The sequence below is a fragment of the Chamaea fasciata genome, unplaced genomic scaffold (genome assembly GCF_029207755.1).
Source record: "Chamaea fasciata isolate MVZ Bird 193981 ecotype frontalis unplaced genomic scaffold, bChaFas1.0.hap1 SCAF_1, whole genome shotgun sequence".
Classification (NCBI taxonomy): domain Eukaryota; kingdom Metazoa; phylum Chordata; class Aves; order Passeriformes; family Sylviidae; genus Chamaea; species Chamaea fasciata.
In genome coordinates, this window is record NW_027094086.1 from 60,253,891 (window position 1) to 60,275,760 (window position 21,870).

General features: G+C 43.6%; 1 protein-coding gene across 2 annotated transcripts in view; it reads right to left on the reverse strand.

The window, feature by feature from the left end:
- Positions 1–21,870, reverse strand: part of RIPOR2 (RHO family interacting cell polarization regulator 2) — a 69,009-nt gene that overhangs the window by 27,331 nt on the left and 19,808 nt on the right. For both annotated transcript variants that reach the window (XM_066184636.1, XM_066184632.1), the window contains exons 2-7: positions 6,885–7,011; positions 5,574–5,729; positions 4,857–4,935; positions 4,619–4,642; positions 3,583–3,636; positions 609–758 (exon numbers count right to left, since the gene is read on the reverse strand). In XM_066184636.1, the coding sequence (XP_066040733.1) occupies positions 609–758; positions 3,583–3,636; positions 4,619–4,642; positions 4,857–4,935; positions 5,574–5,729; positions 6,885–7,011 (590 nt within the window). The remainder of the gene's footprint in view (positions 1–608; positions 759–3,582; positions 3,637–4,618; positions 4,643–4,856; positions 4,936–5,573; positions 5,730–6,884; positions 7,012–21,870) is intronic.

Genomic DNA, 21,870 nt, shown 5'->3' on the forward strand with positions numbered 1-21,870 from the left:
ACAGCAGCAGCTCTATGCCAGAGTGGCTCCCAGCATGATTTAATCTCTCAAGAAACATGAACTACATTAAGAAAGAAGACTATGAGAGACTGGGTATTAGACCCTCTCCAGCTCTTCCTTCAGATTTTGGAAGGTTGTCCCAGCTTGTGTGCCAGGATGTTTGCAACACTATCAGACTGTTGTTCATCATCTACTGCCTGTTTAATAAAACAGATTTTCATCACAGCAAGTGCAACATGTAGGATGCAGCATATGTCTGTAGGCACATGGTTTCCAGTAAACTTGCCACCCCTAAATCTGCAGGCTGGAAGGAGGTAGTTGGAGTTTAAGTAGGTTTAGGGCAGATTTATGCTTTTGTGCTGAGTTCCTAGGCATAATCCGGCTCTCATAGAGTCTAAACTATTATTTCAAGGAACTCTTTGGGCCCACGTAACTTGTCTTTGTCAGTCATCAGGTATTCACCTGAAGAAAAACAAACACCAATTCTTCTTTGCTGAGTTTGGTTTTATTTCTTCTATCTCGATGAAACACTCCCTGAAATTAGTGGCAAAGTTCCCATGGCTTTCAAGCAGTGTGAGAGTGAAAAGAATGAACTGATGAGGATGTACCTCTGTGTACTCCTTGTAGCTCCTGTTGATTTCAGTCAAACTCTCTCGAGCTGCTTTGCTGGCAGGAGACATTGCAAAAGCTTGCTTCATTTTGCTGGCACCATCACAGAGACGTCTTTGGATACAATAGGCTTCATAAAGCTCATCCACCTAGTGGGAACAAGGAAAATGTACTGAAAAAAACCCCCAGAAAACCCAGCAAAATAAAACCAACACAATGGAGTCATTTTCATTAAAAGAAAGCTCAGCTGAACCATTATATCCAATGGAGGGGCTGAGGAAATGAAACTGTGATAGTGTTACAGTCTGTGGAAAAGAAACACAAGATAAAAGTAACTTCCTCTGTAAAAATTTCAACAGAGCAACAGTAAATGCCAGCAATTCACCTTCTTTCCCTGCATGCCTCTAAGCATTGCTACTCATGTTCTCCCCACCCTACCGGTGAGGCAGGAATGCAGCCAGCTTCTCAAACGTATCACTGTGGAACAGCTCTTTAAAAGGCAGCTGCAATGCCCACACTGCCAAATGTGAATGGAAATGGTAAATGGCACATTTAACAGGGTCAGCAGTGGCTTTGGTTCCCTAATATCAGCCATGGATCAAGGCTGTAGCAATATTTGACTAACAGGTAGTACTGGAAGCTGGGAGTGATATTTTGAACTCTTACCCTCCATCCTCCAGAAACTGGGAGTCATGCTAGGAATCAGCACAAGTGAAGGGCTTACAAACAGCTGATGACAAGTTAAAAAAGTATTTTGAACTTCAACCCCCCCAGACATTTACATCTCGTCAGCTTCTTACACTCCTTTGACATAACTTAGGGACCCAACATACTGTAAATGAGCTGGAAGTTTTGCAAAACATAGTCACACTCTGTTTGAAGTCTCACCTGGATCTAGCTTCAGAGGGGCAATGGATTTACACACCTCACGCTTGGGTCTCCCTTTTCCCTCTAATCCCTGTACTGAACGTATACATTTACTCCAACTGAGTAATATGTGTACATATATACACCAGCTATATATAGTGGTTTATACGTTTATAAACTAAATCTGTCAGATACAGAAGATGTGGGTTTTCTAACCTGACTGTCAGGGTGAGGAGAAGAACAGGAATGGAAGAAGCTGTCTCTTCTTTTGGTTTCTAATGTCCCTCTTGAAACAGGATATTAGGGTTTTACCTAAAATAACTCTTAAATAACTCTTTCCATTGTTATCTCTGAAATCAAGAGGTCACTCTGTGTCCCACAGTGCTCCTGCTCAGCACTAGATTTTCATGGCAGAATTTCTCTCTATGAAAGCATCCAGCACCTTGGCTTCATCAGTCTGTGACTATGTGCTGCATTAGAGATGAGCCTGATGTGACAATCCAGGCATGTTTCAAATCCCATTTTCCAAGCCTGCTTAACCTCTAACAAAAAGTGCTGTTGCTAATTTGTTTGGAACAGGATTTGTCTTCCTGATGGCTTCAAAGCTTTGGGTCAATTTTTACAAGGCTATCTTGGGTAACTGGTGGCTGAAGCCTCTGACCTGAGGGCACCCTACCCAAAACAGGGAATGCTTTGCAAAGTGAAGGAGTTCAGCATAAGGTAATGAAGATACAGGTAGCATTTCACCATTCTGAAGTTACAAAAAAAGCTTTCTGCACTCATACTGACTCCTATTTCTCTTGCAAGCCAGCAAGCTAAAGACAGCTACTATAAATAGCTGTCACTTGGTATTTACATCTGACATCAGAGCGGAGCCTTGGTCCAGGATTGATATCCTGCTCCTGCCCATGTGAGTGTGGCTAGGACGTGCTCATCTGCTCCCCAAGCATGTGGAATCTGCTGTTGTGCACCCTGTTTTCCTTGCTTTGCTTCCTTTACAGAGCAGTGGCAGGTAAAAGACAGAAGGCATCTCTGTGTCCCTGATGAAATACTGCTGAAAAAAACCCTCTTCTATCACTAGAACCAAAGATGTTTCTCCACCTGCCCAAGCCTGTGGTTTTAATGCCACGCACTCGGTTCCTTTTGTCTCTGTTGCCGTGGGTTACAGAGAGTGAACTCATGCAGTTGGCAAGCCTGAGTAACACTGACCAGCGTTACCTCTTGCATTTGGTGCTTTTCACTCTTATTATAAACCCAGAAACCATTAGCTCTGAGCAGGCTGAAGTGGGAAGGATTTGAATGGAAATGTTCTTCAAGTACTAATTTTTGCCATTCATGTTGCCAGCAAGAGAGTAGGTGGTTTGGGGAACAAAATCTCAAGTCTATCGCCTTATGATTTATATTTTTATTTTTGGCTCCAAGAGTAAGAGAGGACTAAAATTAAAAGGTTTGGATAGGTTGTCATAATTAGAGGACTTGAAGCTGCACAAATGCTTTTCAAATGACTCTCAAAAGACGTTTCATCTGTCAAAAATAATTCGTTCCTTTGTCAGGCTCAAAAAAGCAACTAATCACTACCAGATATGTTTATAAGTAAGAGAATACATGCCATGGATTTTATCCAGCTCTAAAACGTATTAGTGTAAATCACAAGTACCTCCACTGATATTCTCATCGATGCATTCAAGTGGATGTGGGCCCCAGACCATGCAGCAAAAGCATTAGCAGTGAAATCCAGGAATAAATCCAAGCTAGCTGCTGTGTGTGCTAGAGATAACTGCTGAATTAAATTGCTTTCAGATGCAACTCTCTTTCTACCTAAAGTCTGACAGTAAGCATGCTGTGAGATCGCTTTTCCCCAGCAAGTCTCCAACCCTATGTTCTCTCTGTACCTAAAAGCATGTGGGAGTGTCTTGGGGCACGGCTGGACCTTGGGGTCTATGTGGAAACCCTTTCTTTGGCTCTGACCGCCAGCCTATCGTGAAGAAAACAGCAAATCTGGGAGTGGCTTCCCCAGCACAAAGGGGTAGCAGGAGGCCAAGGGTTTGTTTCCTCAATAATATAGGAACAGATGCAGAAGAAAAATGATAGGAGAGAGCGCATTACCTTGCTAATGTGGAACTCCAGCCTTCTCATGTATCTCTCAACCGCTTTGATTTGCTGAAAGAGAGGAAAAGGCAGAGGGTGAGGCACCTTTAAATAAATCAGTAAGACATTGCCACACTTGCTCTGCTAGTCCCCATGGATCCAAGATATTCCTCCTTAAAACACACAGGATTTCCTTGATCATGAATCTGGAATCAGTTGTCCCACCCTACTACTGTACATTACCTAATGTATATTTTTAAATAAAAAAGAGTTTTTATTTGATGGGATTTCTCTAGGTTTTTCTAATTATTATAAGAAAAAAAAAGAAAGCAGAGCTTTTTTTAGGTTAAAAAATAATATTTTCAATACTTTAAATTCCCATATTAGAATCGATCATGTTTTGCATTTCAAGATCCACTGTCTTCCCTAGCAAGCTCGTTTTGAGAATAAACCCAAGCTTGGCATTTTGACTGAAAAAAAAAGTCAGACTTGTTAAGGAAATGTTTTTGAAAGCTTTTCTTTCATCCAAATTTTCATGCAAGGAAAATGTATTTTCAATTTTTCTTTTTTCAGAACTGGCACGAGCAGGAATGAACTGGGGCTTGACCTGGATCCCCTGCCAACCCCCTGGTGTGCCACTATCAGCCCCCATCTGACTGGAGCTGGCTGAGAGAATTTGCATAAGGAAATGGATTTAATGGCTGTCAGCTTACAGAAAAAGGAGGTCTCTCCTCTGCTTCCTTACTTCCTTCCTTCCTTGCCTGGCAGGGGTTTATCTCTCTGTCTGTGCCCATCCCAGAGCCAGGCTGACTCGACAGACCTCAGAAAAAGGGTTGGTGGGCTACGTTTGATGCCAGATTAGTGAGCACACTGTGTTTGATGCTGAATTAGTGGGCAATACCAGAGCCCCCGGGAAGAGGAGGGAAGTGGGATTTCTTCCTTTGAAAGTGCAGATGTTGGCGTGGCTAGCAGATCCCTCTGAGAAAGGTTTCCATGTACATGGTATGGATATTAATGCTTAATTGCAAAATGAGTGTTAAAGGGAGTAGCATACCTTATCTAAATCATACAGGACTCCCTGCAACAGAGAACACAAAATTCATTAATTTTGCAACACAACAGCACCATGAGAAAGTAGTGTTTGACACAACAGAAATCACAAACAAGACCATGGCTAGAAGGGAAGAAGTGCATCAGTGCAAATTCCCTGTATCCCACACCCATTCCCTGGCTGCTCCAGCATCTCAAGAAGGCCACTGTGCATCTACACAATGAAAAGGCATGGCACGTACCAAGCGTGAGTTTCTTTTCATGTCTTTTAACTGAGTAGTCAGCTTATCCAGCTCTGTCTGGTGAACTTCCAGATACTCACTGCAAACACAAACCAGAGAACGAGGCATGAGCTATGCAGCACATACCAAGCTGGCTGATGACCATCCTAAAACAAAATCTGCCTGACAAATGGATGCCTCACTGGATGTATTTACAGACAAAAACTCATTTACGTTGATCTGTCCTAAAAGCAGCTCCCTGCTGCCTTTTTGGGAATAAATAGGAGCCCACTTATTTAACTGTGTATAGGAGCTCGGTGTTCTCTTTACACTGAACAACCAGTTTCAAGAAAGCTAATCTGCTGCTTAGTTTATGGGCTGGTGCCTTCCAGTCGCTGCTCCTGTATCTGGCTGATAAAAGCCCTGTTATCATCTGGGATGTTATCTGAAAGGCAATATAAAGCTTTGATAGGACTCTAGGAAACTCAGAGGGAAAAAAAAATCTGATGTTGAAATTCCAGGCTTTGGGAGCTTTTCTGAAAATGTGAATGGAAATGGGATTCTGCCTCCTGTATTCCTGTTTTCCATACAAATATTTTAGATACCAAGTGTCACAATCCAGACTTCAAGAGGTGTATGTTCGAACGTCTCTTATGAGGAAGGATACCTGTTGTTGTTTCTCTAGGCTCTAAAATGTCACAGAAAGCTTCAACCAACAAGCAGGATAAAAGCTCTTACTTCAGGCCACTCTTCAGGGCTCGGTAGACCTCTTCCATCCTTTTAGGCTGGGGTTCTTTGGGTGTGGTGCTGTTCTTATGGCCCAAATTATGCATTTTCTTCACCTTTGCTTGGGGCTTCTTGAGCGCAGAGGAATTTTCAATAAAGGAGTTACACCTGCAAAATGAACATCAAAGAGGAAGAAATCCCTATAAATCATAGAAATCTCAAGGGAGTGTAGCTTGAAGAAATCTTCTGATATTATCTCTGCTAGGAAAAATGAATCTGCTTCTGTGCCTGCAACTTAAAGGACTGCATTTCTTTACAGGTTAAGAATCTGAGCAGCCTCGGATATGTGCTTCTCAAGACAAATGCTTGTCTGGAAATGCAAAGCCAAGTCTGAGGCTCATCAGACATTTCTCTGTCTTATACCATGCCTGTCCTAACTCACATTAGAAAGCCCATGAGAGAGCTGAGCTACATACAGGTGTGCTAAAAAAAAAGGGGGAGTCTAGATAATCTCAGGTGTAAAGCCTGCGGGTCCTAAGGAAGATTGGGATTTGATTAAGAGAGTTTCTGGGGAACAGCATCACACCATTGGTCTTGAGTGTGGAGTGTGTGGCAAAGTGAGGACAGTTGTGCTGCATACAGGTGCCTCTTCGGGGACTTTGCTGGCAGGTAGGTCAGCATCTAACAACCATCATTGACCTGGGCTGACAGTAGGAGGCAACACTTTGCCTGCTGTTACTCCTCAGTTGCTAACTGGTGGTCTGGCACTGGGAGACAACACAAGTTAAAATGAATTGTAAAGTAGCCTCTGGGAGCATCCAGGACTGGATGGCTTGGGCATGCCTGACCCAAAGCCCTAAGTCCTGTCTAGCTAAGGGACAGTGAACAGAAAGGCTCTGCAGCCAATCTCAGGGAAAGAGCTTTGTTTTGAATTCATAGTGGTGTAGCAATGAGAAAACTGTCTTTTAGGCAGCAGTGGTCTTAAACAGGAGTTGATGGCAAGTGTATTGTGTGCAGTGTTCCTGCACATTTCACATGTTGAAAAGATCACTGCATAAGTTAAAATTATTCTCTGAAATTCTCTCACAGCTCTGAGGCATGTGAGGAAGCCCTGCATTAATGGGGGAGAGGCAACCAGGCAGAGGGTAACATCTTAATTATACAAACAACATACAGAGGCATTTTAGCCTAGGATACTTTATTTGGTAGAGAGTCAGAGAGAAAGAAGTCTTCTCTCACCTCCTTTCCCCCTTCATCCCCTAAAGCCCAGGACGCCCTTACAGCCTGATTTTGAAGTTCCCCTTAGAGAGCAAGGGCACTTGCCTGGACCGTCTTTCCTGAAGCCCGCTGAAGCCAGCAAAGGACTGGCTTCTAATAATCCCATTAGGACCTCCTGGGGAGAATGAATGCGATCCTATTGACATGATTTCAGGGAGCCTCGGAGATATTCCTGAAAAACAACAGAAAGCATGTCAGTAAGGATGGAGTTATGGTAAAAGGCAGGCAGTGAGGTGGGACAGCCTGGCGTCCATCCGTGACATTACAGGGCATTTGACCCCCACGAGGGGCTGCAAGCCAGAGCACAAATTTATTTGCATTTCCAAATCATCCCCACTCAAAACCAAAATGGTCCTATTTTAACTTATGACTTCCAGCCCAGGGTCTACTGAAAATGTACCAGAGACAAAAGAGGGTCTGGATCTGGGACTGGAAACGAGATACTTCAGTGTGATAATCCAAATTTCTGCCATGCCTGGCATGCTTCACCCCCAGCCCCAGTGTTCCCATCTGTCCTGGGAATTATTATGGGAGCGTGCAGAGCTCTTAGGAGGCACTCACCATGACTGCAAAGTGTGATTACATACAATAATAATTTTAATAAGGATTGATACATCATGAACGCCCTGCAGCACCACTTTGATCCTTGCTCCCATGGCTGTTCAGCCCAGTGGCTGCTGAGAAAGAAGACAGGGTGGGGCCACGGGCAGCCATGACATGCCATGATAAGAGGGATGCCCTCCACCATGCAGGGAGAGGAGCAAACAAGCTCCAGGCACTGTATGCTCTGCATTTCATGTGTCCGGGGGGGGGGGGGGGGGGGGTGGGGCTCAGCAGGGAGGAAGCCCTTGCCCTCTGTGTGCTCATTTCCAATGCCCAGCTTGGCATCTGCACTAAATTAGGGTGATTTCAATCCATCCACAAATAAATAGCAGAGAAGTGCTACGGTTCACAACAGCTCTATCTGCTGCCACAAGGGAAAAGGGGGATGCCTTTATCTTCCTTTCCTCCTTAATCCACTGTTTTTCTTGTCTCTGCCCTCGGCAGACAATTAAATTGATTTTTCTGCTGGCTTGGTTTTGTGCTGCTCGGGCAAGAGGAATGGCCCCACTGATCTGTGGGGAACACCGTAGCCAACACAGGGCAGGGAGCAGGAGAAAAATGGGGATGCTGGAGAAGAGGGAGCTGGTCAGTGGGTGCTGCCAGACACAGCTCCCCTGTCCTGCAGGACCCATCCTCTCACTTGCCTCCATCCTTGCTGGGATGTCAGTTCAGCTGATGACACCACTGTGCTGTGAAATGGACTGAGAAACTAGGCCAGCTTAAAAATAACCTGACAGAAAATGAAAAAGACGGATTTTAGCAATTTTTTTCCATTTATTTTAAAAGCTGGACTGAGCCTGCCCCATGCCCCCAGTTCATTTCACTCCAGTAGCTGGGCTGAGGGATGAGCTTGGTAATGAAGCAGGATGGTATGGCAAGGGCTGGAGCTGCCTGCAGGCAGTGGAGCTGATGCTCTGTAAAACTCTGACCCACAGGGCTGAGGGGGTGACAGCAAGTCTAAACCACCCTCTCAATCCCACAGATCAGGAATGATTGCAAGTGCCCAAAAAACAGCCATTTGTGAAAGCCAGAGATCTACACTGTGAGCCTTCACAACTGAATGTATTTATTAATGATAAGCAGCAGAGCTACATGGTTGGTGCTTGCATGGCAAACATTCACTGCAGAAAGCAAATATGTGAAGAAACATTGTGCACTGCTCAGTTATATTTAATTTGTAGCATTAAGCTGGGCAAATACTCTTTGGTGTGGCAGTACAGTGGGTGCCATGGCAAACTACTGTTTCTCTTTGGAGGAGACTGCATTGCCCACGGAGCTGCTTTCTCAGGAATATTTCTGCAAGACATCTGCCAGAAACACTTCTTCCAGTCACAGCATTGCCAGCACTACTGCTAATGAGACATTTTCTCTATTGCACCACCCAACCAGAGTACATCCTCCTGTTTGGGAAGTGAGGGCTGCTCCCCTGACAGAACAGCCTCAGAGATAACACACAGGGTGCAAAGACAGTTTTCTCCTCCCCTGTGGTCAGCAGGTAGTGGTACTTCATCATTCATGTCCCTGGCCCAGTCCAGATGCAGCCCACCCAGCTCAGGGCTCAGAGAGTTTAACCACAGCAAGGATAAACCCCTGGGACAGAGAAGCTGCTGTCAGGCAGACCAGGACCACGAGCACCTGTATTGGGCAGAAACCACGGTTAGGGGAAAGAGTGGAGGAGCAGGGAGGCTCTGGAGCAGCTGCTCCTCACAAACTCAGAAGTTACATGGAGAGGATGCATTTTGGCTAACTCCTACAGGAATAAACATGCTCCAGCCACAGCTGGAGGTGCTTGAGTCTTCAGTCAATGAGAGCCCAAATTTGGCTCTGTACTCACCCCTACATCCACAAGGTTCTCTGCACACCTCTGCAGGGCTGAGCTGTGCTCAGGCTTGCTGATTTCTGGCACAGCACTTGCCAGAAGGCATTTTGCAGCTTCCAGGGTCAAACCTCACATCCCTACAGATGGTACAGAGTTTCCCTGTGCCAGCTTATGCCTATCAGTTCAAACTCCATAGAGAGCCACCTCCTGAGAGACAGAGCGGAAACCACCTGACCACAGTACTCTGGGGGTCTGCACAGCAAGTTCCCTTTGGGTTTGCAAATAGCCTTTAGACAATTAGGCTGCAATCTGCATGCTCCCATACAAGGATTTGCATTAAAAATTGGGTTCAGAGTGCCAAGGAGCAGAAAATCCCTTGCAAGTGCTCAGCACTTGCATCGTTTGACAGGATGATTAACACACACACCCTGACAACATCTGGAGACCTAGGAGGAGCCAGACAACACTGATAGTCAGAGGAGATTTAGCTGCATAAACATCAACCATTCCTCAAAAAATAAGAGAGATAAAACAAAGCTTGAAGTTGGGTGCTCATCACAACCACACTGGCTATGAAAAAAAACGGCTTGAGATTCAAAACTGTTATGAAAATGAAAATAACATCTTCTGCATGATGTCTCTTCTCTATTAATTTGAACAGAATATGAATGGCTTTCACTCTGAACAGAATCTTAGTGTTCAAATCTGACTGTGCAGAAACACTGGAACTGTTTTGATTTTCTTTTCCTTTGGGCAAACTTAAAAAATAAATAATCTTGGAAAAGGAATGTACTTATTTATTTTCTTTATTTTGCTCAAGCACTCAGATGGCTTTGAAAGGCTTTAGTAGCTGAGACTTTCCCCAAGATACCAGAAAAAATGTGCAAGAAGTGCAATTGAAATGCAAATTGAAGACCTGCCTGGAGCTACTTTTGCTTTGCTTTTGCATAAAATGGTCAGAACTCAGAGCCCAGATAGGCTCATGGCCTCTCCCTATATATTATATATAATCTTGGTGAATAATGTATGTTTAATTTCTGTACAGAAAAAAACTGAGATAAAAGGAGGTAACAGAGTCAGAACGAGTGAAATCTCCCAGTTCTGTTCAGTTATTTTCCATTGGTCAGGTTAAAGGTTGACTCCATTGTACAAACACCATCTGTTCTTAAGATTTAAACTAATATTCATAATATAACATCTCAGACACTTCCAACCAACCTCAGAAAATTGCAGACTCTGCATCAGCCCCTTGGCCCAGATTCACAGAGACAATGGCTGCATATGGGCACTGCATTGATGGATTATTAACGATACTCATCTTGCAAATACACTTTGAGTGATGAGTATCTGTCACATTGTTGTGATACCCTTTGTTGAGAGGTTGGGTTTTTTTTTTCTGCCTCTTAAACCATTCACAGGTCTGTCTGCTATCAACTACATAAACCTACCTATGAATTTAATCATACAGTTGTATCCTGATGATATGCATGGATGCAGTTGGTAGTATAATTTCAGTAAGGCTCAGCCCATGAGGACTCACCCAGATCTCTTACTGACCTGACGGGTATCCCCACAGCTGAACACTGCTAAGGGGATTCTGGTGCTACGCCAAGGTGGTGATCAAGTTTCTCGGTCTACATTTAGCAGTTATGTGATATAATGCTACTGTCTTTTACATGCAGTATAAATTTTGCTCTCAATATAATGCAAGTGGCACATCTAAAATGATATTAAATGCTTCCGTGATTTGAGAGATCCACTTCAGCAGTGGATATAATGACTACACTTACACTTTTAAATCTATATAGTTAATGAACCAGGGATGTTTCGTTTTAAAAAGACACCACTCTCCTTACTGCTAATATAAGCACGCCCTGTGCAGAAGTATAATTAATATAATTAGTACTGCCCATGCTAAGTGCACAGCAGTTGAATGATGAGCCCATCAGTGAGTCAAGGGATAAGGTGAAATCCTATCAGTACTCCTCTGCCCTATTCGCTGACAGCTTGCAGCAGAGAATGGCAGATAATTGATGATGTCTCTGTCCCCAGGGAAATAAAAGTCCCCTTTCTCAGCTCTCCTTTCAGTCTGGAAATGGGGAAACAGCTGAGCCTGAGCTAATGAGTGGGGAAAGGACAATCACTTCCAGAGGGCTGCCCTCTCTTCATCACAGACCTCTACCTCCCACAGTGCCAAAATATTTTATAAACAGTGTGGACTTTGATTCAAGCTAAGAAGGGAAATTCAGGCAGAAACATATTTACCAAATCTAGTCTAACTTTTGCACAGCTTTTTTTCTTTGCTTCTTCCCCATGACCAGTTTGGAGATGGTATTTTTTGCTCACCACACGATGAGGGGAAGTTGGTTTTGCTAGACATGTGCTAGCAACCACGTAAAGCTGCAATACAGAGTGGTGATGGTGCCCTTGATTCCTCCTGTTCTCTCCTTGTAGCAGCTACAGTTATGGTTCCAGGTCTAGAATTTGCTGTAAGGTGTCAGGAAGCTGTCTGCAGCTGGGGCTTCGAGGACACTCCAGGATTACATACAATCACTGATTAAATGGGAATGTGGGGTAGGACTGCGTGACAAACCATCCTTGATAATCCTTTTTTCCTATATTATTTTCTTGTGTGACAAATGGTTCAAGGTCCATTCTGGATCTAAGGAGAAGTAATCCCTCCAAGTGAGATGGTTTGTATGTTGATTCTTTGGTGTATGATGATCTGCAGGCTGTCTGTTAAAAATTAAGTGATAATTACTTAGGTTAAGGGGAGCTGAGGGGGTCCACTAACTAATGTGAGTGGATGGCAATAAAAGTCAATTGATTCTGTTTGGCATGCTAAGAACATTTCTTACCTGCAAACCTGGGGTATGTCTGACAAATGAGCTGGTGTCTTTGTGACTAATGAAAGAAAAGAACATTTTCCTCTCTCATCTATGCCAAGGTCTGTATTCTGCTTATTAAGCTGGCTGGCCTACAAAGTTAGAAACTTTTAAATGCAATGAGATGACATTTAGGACCGTGCATCTCTCCAAAAGACAATCACAATAAGAGAAGGAACTGTTATGCCCTAGAAGTCATGTCCTACTCCCAAACAGCCATTTCTTTCTGCTTTGCATTCATAAGCCCAAAGAGCATAATGCAATTCTAAACTTACACAGGCTCAGTTCAGTGCCAAGCTCATTCTGTGCACCTTCAACTCATGCTGCTTGCTTTTGTAGCCTCAGGTCTAGTAATTTTTCATATTTATTTTCCAACGTTTTCCCTCTGATTTAGCTGAATCACTTTGGCAATATAAGGCCAGCATGGCCAGTAGCCCAAGTAACCACCTGGAATGTATGATTTCCATGTTCCCTAGGCTCCTAGAAGGTAGAGTGGTATGCATCTTGGATGAAAAAGTAGACATCCCTTTGGGTTTTTTTATATAAAAATTTGACAGTGATATGAGGGTAAGAGTGCTCAGGAGCATTATGAAAACTTTACAAGAAATTTAATTCTTGAACAAGAGTTTTTACACTTTCAAGACAAAAACTTAGGCATGAGTGAGCAGGCTCATAATTTCTGTATATGTGAGGAAGATTTCTGTTAGGTGGGGGTCTCCTGGAAGCACCTGCAGAAAGGTGTCTTCTGTTGGTCATTCAATTACCCAAATTACAACCTTCATGGCACATTTTATGCTCCTGGTGATTGGGCTGCTCCTCCCTTGTGCAGGGCAGCATTTGCTAGAGCTGTACAGACATGTGAGTTCCATCTGAAGAACTATTCTTGGTTGCCAGAATAAAATCATTTGCATTTGCTCCGCTGAAGTCCAAGGCTTAGAGATATTCCTAAATAGTAGCATATGGCTACACTGACAAGCACGCTTCCCAAGCCTACATGAGCCGGTGAAAGGCCAGCAGATCCATGAGCTTCAGACGTTAATTTTAGTACAGAAAGAGCCATGTGGGCTTACCTGCATGGCTGCAGAGAGCAGTGTTGCACAAAGAAGGAGCTGCAGCTCAGACGGAGCCCCCTCCTTCAAACCAGATATTTGGGAGCACATGGGACACACCTGGGTGGGCATCAAAGGCATTGGTAGCCACAGCACAGGAAGAGAAATTTCTGCCCCATCTCTTGCAGCAAGAATCAGCTTAGCTTAGCCCAGCTTAGCTCATCCCGCTCTTGCTGAGGTGGCCTCTTCCCCATCATGGACATCCTCAGCACTGATTATCCAGCAAGATCTCTCTGAAGGCTTGAACACACTTCTCACTGATGACTTTATGTCCATCAGGGACACCTACAGTGATTCTTTTATTAGCTGTATTTCAATACCTTCCATTTGGGTGGATTCAGTTTCTACAATGCACAAAGAAATGTTTATGCAACTGATGCATCTTTTATAGCTCTTAAGCCCACAAGCTGAGGGCTTTACTTTTTCATGCAGAAACTCACTCAAGTGAGCACAAGGTGCCATTACCTGTTCCTAATAAATTAAAATGTAGCATTTCAGTACCAAATTTCAGCTTTTGTTTCAAATAGTATCAAGCCTTTGGAAAAAGGTTAATAGCAAGGCTTGTACTTTATTGTCTCATTTCTGTAAGAACATTTTAAATGTTGCACGTAAGGGCATTTTCAATTCAAATGCTACAGTATTTGCTAGCTCATCACTAGACACCCTGAGTAGAAATACAAATTGTCTACCATCTGGAACAGCCCATGTTGTTTGTTCTGCTCCTCCTACCTAAACTAGATGATGCACATAAACCCAAAAGCAATAGTAACAGTAAGAAAAAAGCTCACAATCCAGGTCAAGAGTTAAATGGTAAGGTAGATATGGCTGTAAATGCACAGAACCTGATAGATGATGCTCCCACTGAAATATAGCTCCATAAATTCAGTAAGTCATCTCTCACACCAGTCTAGGTACCAAAGCCAATGTGAGAACTTCTCATTTCATTTTATTTTTGTTTTAAAACATGCCTTTGGCCCTAATTCTCATCACCTTGCTAGAACACAGAAATAAGGATAGGCAGTGGCTAAGGTGAAAGCAGCACCCTTTTTGTCTCATACCACAGTTAGCTTTCTTCCTCCCCTTTTTACAGCTACTGCTTCACCAGAGCTCTCAGTGCAATGCCTCCATTTCTGCTTTTGTTGCCAGGGAGCCTCTGCTTAACCTCCCCTCAGAGAAAGAACTACACTGCACCTTCCCCTTGGTACAGCTGAAAACCTAAGGAGAGGGAAATGCAAATGAGTTATTTCACTGTAATAAACCCAAGGAAAATAAATTTGATCCTAAATGGCTCCACACACAACAGATGGGTTCATGGCAGCTGACCTCCTTTTTTTTTTTTTTTCCATTTCCAACATTTATTTCACACTGGTGGCTGGGCTGAGCATGCGCAGGAGCCCACATGGAGCCGTCCCTAATCTTGCTCCCTACAGCATTAGAGACACAGGGCAATCATGATATTCAGCTGGCATTAGCATAAATAAGCAAAATTTGGTCTATAACTGTACTTATGAGCGTGGCTGAGAGATCAGAATCTGACCATCTAATTACATTTGACATTCATTCATCTCAAACCCACCCCAGTATGCGGAATTATGTTTGATTAGAAGTCAACTCCAATTCTCCTCATCACTGATAATTCTTTATGTCAATGTAGGATTTAATTAAAAACGAAGTCCCACTGCCATTCAAGTGCTGGCAAATAATCCACAGAAAAAGCACTTCTGAAACCCAACTGAGAACAATCCTCTCATGCTTTAAATCCACCTTGCACAAAATCCCTAACAAGCGGTTCAGTGCGAGTGGCCTGAGCACACAATTAACCACACTGTTGTTCTGGCAGCATTGCATAGTAATAAAGGTGCAAGACTTTGGGCAGCTCTGCTATCTATCCCTGCATCAGGAGATAAACTACTAGAAGCAATCTTATGACCAGTAGTAGGACTAGCAGGATGCAAAAGAGGTTGTGGGAACTCCTCCATCTAGGAGCAGTTTGGCTACTTCTCTACTTCTTTTAGCATATGCCTGGTTGACCGTAGACGTTGGGTAGAATTTTCTTAGCTCAGACCACAAAAAGTGACCAACTGATTGCCCATTTTGGCAAGCATTAGCATTCAGAGAGGCTTAGGAACCCCTGAGTGCTGTGGGTAGGTCTTCCTTGACCCTTACTGACCAACAGTAACACCAACAGTAAGCCCAGGAGTAACATTGAGTACAGGTAGGGTCAGACAGCCCTGATGTCAATAGATGCAACTCCAGTGGGAGTCCTTTGGCAAAATCCAGGATGAATCTGAGCAGTGACCTAAATCTGCACGTCAAGTGTAAGCAGCACAGAGTGGCTTCACTTTCTCAGACTGTGCAAGGAACGAATATAAAAATCTTCTCCATGACAGGAGAAAAAAGCAATGGCTAGCAAAGTTGTCCTTGAGAATGCTGATTTCTTTAATTACTTTGCACCAATATTTTTGCTGCTTACAACCCCATTTAATACAGATGGTAGCGGCATGGGCAAGGACAGCAAGCTGAGCATACCATTTCTTTGCAACTGCAGGAAAGTAAATGCATCAAGTAAACACATGCAGGATGGTTTGGGTAACCAGTGGGCTGCTCTAGAGATTATTTGTTTTGCCTCAGCCAAGACAGAAAAACTAGCTGTTCTCGGTACCCACTCCAGGTACGCTCTAATATAAGCATGAGTGAGCTAAATTAAACAAGTAAGAAGGCTTTCCATCCCTGAAAGGAAAGTAAAACATCATTGTTGTCAAATCCTTTCAGCCACTAATGAGATACAAATGCTTTGCTGCACCTCTTTAAATACATGGGATTAGGGTGACTTAAAACTCCGTGGATGTTTATGTGACGGTCCTATTTCCAGGAGTGTCATAATGGCACACTACTCACTAAAATACCGTTGAAGACACACCGTTATATGTCCTAGGATGAAGATCTTTAAAGCTGGATGTTCTTCTCCCAGACATAAGCATTGCAGAAATGGATTTATTTAATCTTTTTGACACCTCACAAGTATGGCCGCTTAAAGAGCATTGCCATAAAAGTCCTGTGTTACTTCATTTACATTTGGCTATAGCATCTGTCTGAAGCTCTCTTCCAGGACATCAAGTAATTGAACACTATCCACGCACAACCAAGAATGGCTGTCTGCTCTGATGCAACTCACTTGTCTCTTGGCGTCTGTTCATTTTCAAATTCAAAACTTCAGTCTTCTTACATATATGCCTTTTGGAAAATTTACTTGAAGTTATGGCAGAGTTTATTATTCTCTCAGCTAGAGTATTTTAAGCTTTAAAAACCTCTTGAAGGCACAGGATACAAGAGCACATATCTAATATGACGAAACAGCCTAAACTTCTCCCAAAACACCACCAATTTCTCTGGTCAGAATCATTAAAGGATCTGTAAGAAGTATCTGAAAGAGGATAAAGGGGTAAGGGGCTGTGCTAGGGTCCCTCTTGGAAAAAGCTTGTGTTAGTGACACTGGTGCCGGAAAAAGAAGACTGATTACTAAGGGGGAAGCTGAGCAAAATAAAAAAGGTGATTGCTATGTGCAGACTGACAGAAGACACAGCTATCCCAACCCTGTCCCACAGTTATCATATACCAGGCATCCACAAAAAGAGCAGAACAGTTTTATAGACACCCAAGTGTTTATAGGATGCACTTGGAAAAAATATCTAGAATTTTAGGGAGACCTGCTCTCCTTGCCACCACTTTCTGAAACCACATATCATTTCAACACTTATCAGGATGACTCAACAATGTGCAGTTGGAGCCCAGAAAGCCAACAGTATTCTGTGCTGCATCAAGAGCAACGTGGGCAGCAGGGTGAGGGACATGGTGCTGCCCCTCTGCTCCGGTGAGACCCCTTGACAAGTACTGCGTCCCTGCCTGGGGCCCTCAGCACAGGAAAGACACAAACATGCTGGAGTGAATCCTGGGGAGGGCCACAGAGATGATCAGAGGGATGGAGCACCTCTCCTCCAGACACAGGCTGAGAGAGATGGGGTTATTCAACTGGAAAAGGCTCCAGAGACTGGACTGTAGCCTTTCAGTACCTGAGGGGGGCTTGGAAGAAAGATGGGGTCAAACTTCGCAGCAGGCCCTGCAGTAACAGGACAAGGGACAATCTTTTATGACTAAAAGAGGGTAGGTTTAGACCAGATGTAAGAAAGAAATTATTTACGAGGGTGTTGAAATACTGGAACATCTACGACAGAGCAGCTGCAGATGCTCCATTCCTGGAAACATTTGACGTTGACTTGGACTGTACTTTGAGCAAACCTGGTCTACTGGAAGGTGCCCATGATGGGGGCAGGATTGGAATCAGATGGCCCTTAAAGGTCCCCTCCAACACCAACCATTCTACAACTCTGAGATTCTCAGTACAGAAAAGTTGCTCTCTCTTGACTCTGCAATAGCTTTCTGCCCCTTGGGGCAAAGGAGGTTACGCTGAACAGTCACTGGCACAGCTCTGGTTTGGGCCAGATAGGGCTTTCTTACATAACTACTGTGCGTATTTTGGGAAGCATGGACCAAGGACCATTCCTAAAGCAGTCTTGAAGTACTTTCCTCCTTTGAAGGGCAGAAGAGTTTAATGCCATAGACACAGGCTAGTCTGTGCCTGCTGTGGTTCCTGCCCAAAAACATTCACAAATGCCTGTAGCTCACTGTCACAGACAAAGCCAATGTAAACCTGATGAAACCCTTAAATCTACAAAAGGTAGATCTAGTCAGGCTTAACTAGTAAATTTTATTTGTAGTGGACATTAAAAAAAACCAAATCCTGAGTTTAAAATGCCATATGCTCCAGCTATGCTATAGGATTAGTTACCATTTGAATTTTCTAGACACAGAGACATTACAGATAAACCGAGCATGAACCAAAAAGATCTGACAGTGCTTTTTGTCACTGAACTACAAGGTAATTATCTTGTGTAACTTTTCATTGCACAAATTAAGGCAGCACATCTTGGCTCATCCCTGCTATTCCACAGTATGCCATTTAAAAGAAAGACCTACTGGGGCCATTGCAGGCTAATGACAAGCTTTTAGGAATGACCCCATAGCTTGTCCTCTGCTGCCCTTCCTTTCTTCTTTCCTTCTATGTTGATTTCTGCATTTTCCAATTCACGTTGTATTAACAGACCATCATTAAGGATATTGGAAAAGGAGGATATCACAGCTTTTCATGATAGAAAACTATTTTGCCCTTTTGCGAATGGAGGCAGTCGTCTTCCCCAGCTGGTGGCAGCATGACATGCCCACAAGAAATACAGGGCCTGGAGGAACCCTGCATACAGGGTTCAGTTTAAGACAGGAGCCGTTACACTGGATCCACTGCTGCCACCTTCTCTGCTAGAAAAGAAGATTATTTTCTTTTTAAGGGTAGAGCTAGGAGAGAATGGGAAAAAAACAACCTTTTGCTGGATAACTGCACATGAAAAGCCATCTAACCTTCAGGGAACTTTTGTTTTCAGCATAGGGCATGGAAATCACATGTATTGAAAGCCCTTCTAGTCCAGCACCAGTGTGATGGAACAAGGTTTTGTGGTCCAGCTGTCATCTGGGGAGATGATGACAACGTCCCCCTCTGATTTCAAAGAAAGCAAAACCTTAGTTTATGCAGGCAGAATTTTAAGCTGATAATTCTCTGTCCTCAGCTGAGTCTTAGCATTTTTAATATAGCTTTGGTTTGGTTTTGTGTAGAACAGATGACTTACTGCAGTGAGCAATTCCAGCTCCTGGCTTTATTAATCTGAACATCTAATAAACTAAACATTCTTCTCTGTTTATTTTAGCAAACATCCCTTCTTATATACAAGATTTTGTGTATAACTAAGTAGATGTGGCCTGCAAGTGTCACACTGAATTCAAGAAAAAGTCTCATGGATCAAAGAGCATCTCACAGCCAACTGCTTCCAATGCCACCAGCACCTCTTTGTGAAAACCCAAGTCCTTCTTTGAACTAACAGAACACTATTTTGTGGATGTACAGAAGACACAAGGAAAAAGCAGTCAATCATGCAGGGCAACACATTATACACTTAATTGAGCATTAGCAATAGCATTGTCACCCACTGACGTGCCTGTACGGTTGGGAAAGTCCACAGGGATAGCTGCTGCTGCCATGACCCAGTGATACTTGCAGGGGTGACCAGAGAAAAGGGTGTGTCCATACCCAAGGAGACTCACTGGCCAAGGACTACTTGCAGGGATATTATTTCACAAAGCTGTAACATACGCCACTACTTCTGCACCACAGTTCAAAAGTTGGAAAACCAAACATTTTAAAATTGAGTACTAACAGAGGATGTTAAGCTGCTTAATTATGGAAAAGGCATTTTCCCCCATGTTATGCATGTTACACATGCCCATCAGACCCTGAACACAGAGCTACACTGTCTGCCCTATCTGCCTGCAGCAGTATCACAGAGCAGTGTCACCATCTCAACTCCAAGCACAAGCCTAGATACCCAAGGCTTCTAAGCCTTGGGGACACATCCTTCAAGGGGTGTGTTCACTACAAGCAAAAATTTTTTTCCTCTGTTCAGTCAGAGGAAAAAACCTCTGGTTTTCTCTCAGATTCAGTCGTCTAGCAGATACAAGACAAACCTGACAATGAAGAAAGACACCTCATTGAGGCACAAATCAAGCACTTTTGGCTGTTCAGACAGCAAGATGTTAATTCGGGGAAAGAGAAGGGAAACTGGTGTTCAGCCCTGCATGGTCTGTTGAAACATGAATCTCCTGCCACTATTTACAGATGCCTATTTGCCTGTCTTCTACAGATTTCACTGAAAAGGAGTTCCTTCCTTTGGTCAGCTCAAATAGAAATGTCTAAATAGTAAAAGATAGGGTTAGTCTAGCCCGGTGTTTTGTAGAGCTAAAGACAAGCTAAAACCAGTACCTCAGTGATGACCAGATAGATTTTCTCTATTGCAACTGCTTTTCAGAATTAATGGATCACTAGAAGTTTTCCTGTTGATGAGGCTTTTCAGGACAAAATTGTCTATGACAAATCTCTGGGCATTGCAGCTAGATAAGGGTTTTGAATTTAAAAAACCCAAAGAAAGGCTTGATTTCAGAAGGCATTATTTAAACAGTTCTGGTGTTACTGAAGGGTTAGCAGCAGGCTGCACAACCTGGAAAGCAATAGCTGCTGCTGCAGCTAATCAGGCTGTTTGAGGGCCAGGAGAGAGGGCAGGCTGTGAGCAGTGGGACAGCAGTAATGAGGTGGTTGGCTCTGCCAGCCAAGGTCAGCTTACTGGAGGCATCAGAGACCAGAAAGCTTCTGATGCTCTAAAAGGGCTGGAAGATAAAATGTATTATTGTGACTACTTCATGTGTTGCGCTGGTTCCAGGGAGCTGTCAGCTTCAATTTGTTCCTCCCACTGAAAAGAAGAAAGATGCTCGTGTACTTCTGTGCTAATCCGTCATTTCTTTTGTGCTGGTTGGGAAGTAAAAATTACAGGATACCCTTGCAACAAAAAAGACATAAGAAAAAGATAACTTTTAGAAAGGCCAGTTACTTCTAGTGACATGCTGCTTAGAGGACTCCCTTCTTGAGGCCACTGGGTGCAGAGCCTATATGCAAAGAATAAGGCAAGGTCTGTATTTGTGGGTACCAAAAAGCAATTCAAGTACACCACAAACCTGCCCTTCTCCGCACCTACCAAATCCCATGGGGCAGCATGTGCTGGGATTGTTGATTTTGATCATGGCTTGGTTCCTGGAGCCTTGCTGCAGCTCCCTAATTAATCTGGATGGGACTGGGGAGAGGGAATCTTCTTTCTTCTGAACAGCACCAGAGCCAGCAGCAAAAACACTTCAAAGCTAGAGCTGAAGAGCAAAAATTCAAGGGATTTATTCCAAATCCCCTGGATGCAGACTTGTACTGATAGGAGAAGAGGTAATGGTTTTAAACTATAAGAGGGCAGATTTAAGCTAGACATGAGAATATTTTTTTTACAATGAGGGTGATGAAACACTGGCACAGGTTGCCCAGAGAGGTGGTAGACGCCCCATCCGGAAACATTTAAGGTCTTGTTGGACAGGTCTCTGAGGAACCTAATCTAGTTGAAAGTTCCTCAACCAGTCCCTGCTCATTTCAGTGGGCTTGGACTAGATGGCCTTTAAAGGTCCCTTTCAACTTAAGCCATTCTATGATTTTGTGAAGGTTGAGATAAAACTGGTGCCCACTTGCTGTAAAACAAGAGCTGTCCCCACAGAATTACGACAAAGGTTGTCTGTCCCTAGGCTGCCAGATGGGGATAACACCAGTTCCCAGAGATTACCTGGTACCCACTGCTTCCTTTCCCCTTGAAATACCTGCCTGGAGCTATTTCAGGTGCCAGAGCACCAGCTTTATGGGAAGGGACAGGACAGGATTAAGCAAGCCCCAGGCCAGCCAAACAGCCCACGTGGGTGCAGGTAAGAGAGAGCATGAGCAGCATTAGCACTGAGGAGCAGAAATAAAGCTGCAGAACAGAAAATGCAGTTTCTGCTTTGATTTGGGGTATGTAGGGGAGGATAGTCACGGACCTCAAACTGAGCTTACTGCCCAGCCTTAGCTAAGCCATTCCTGACATTAGGCAGAGAGA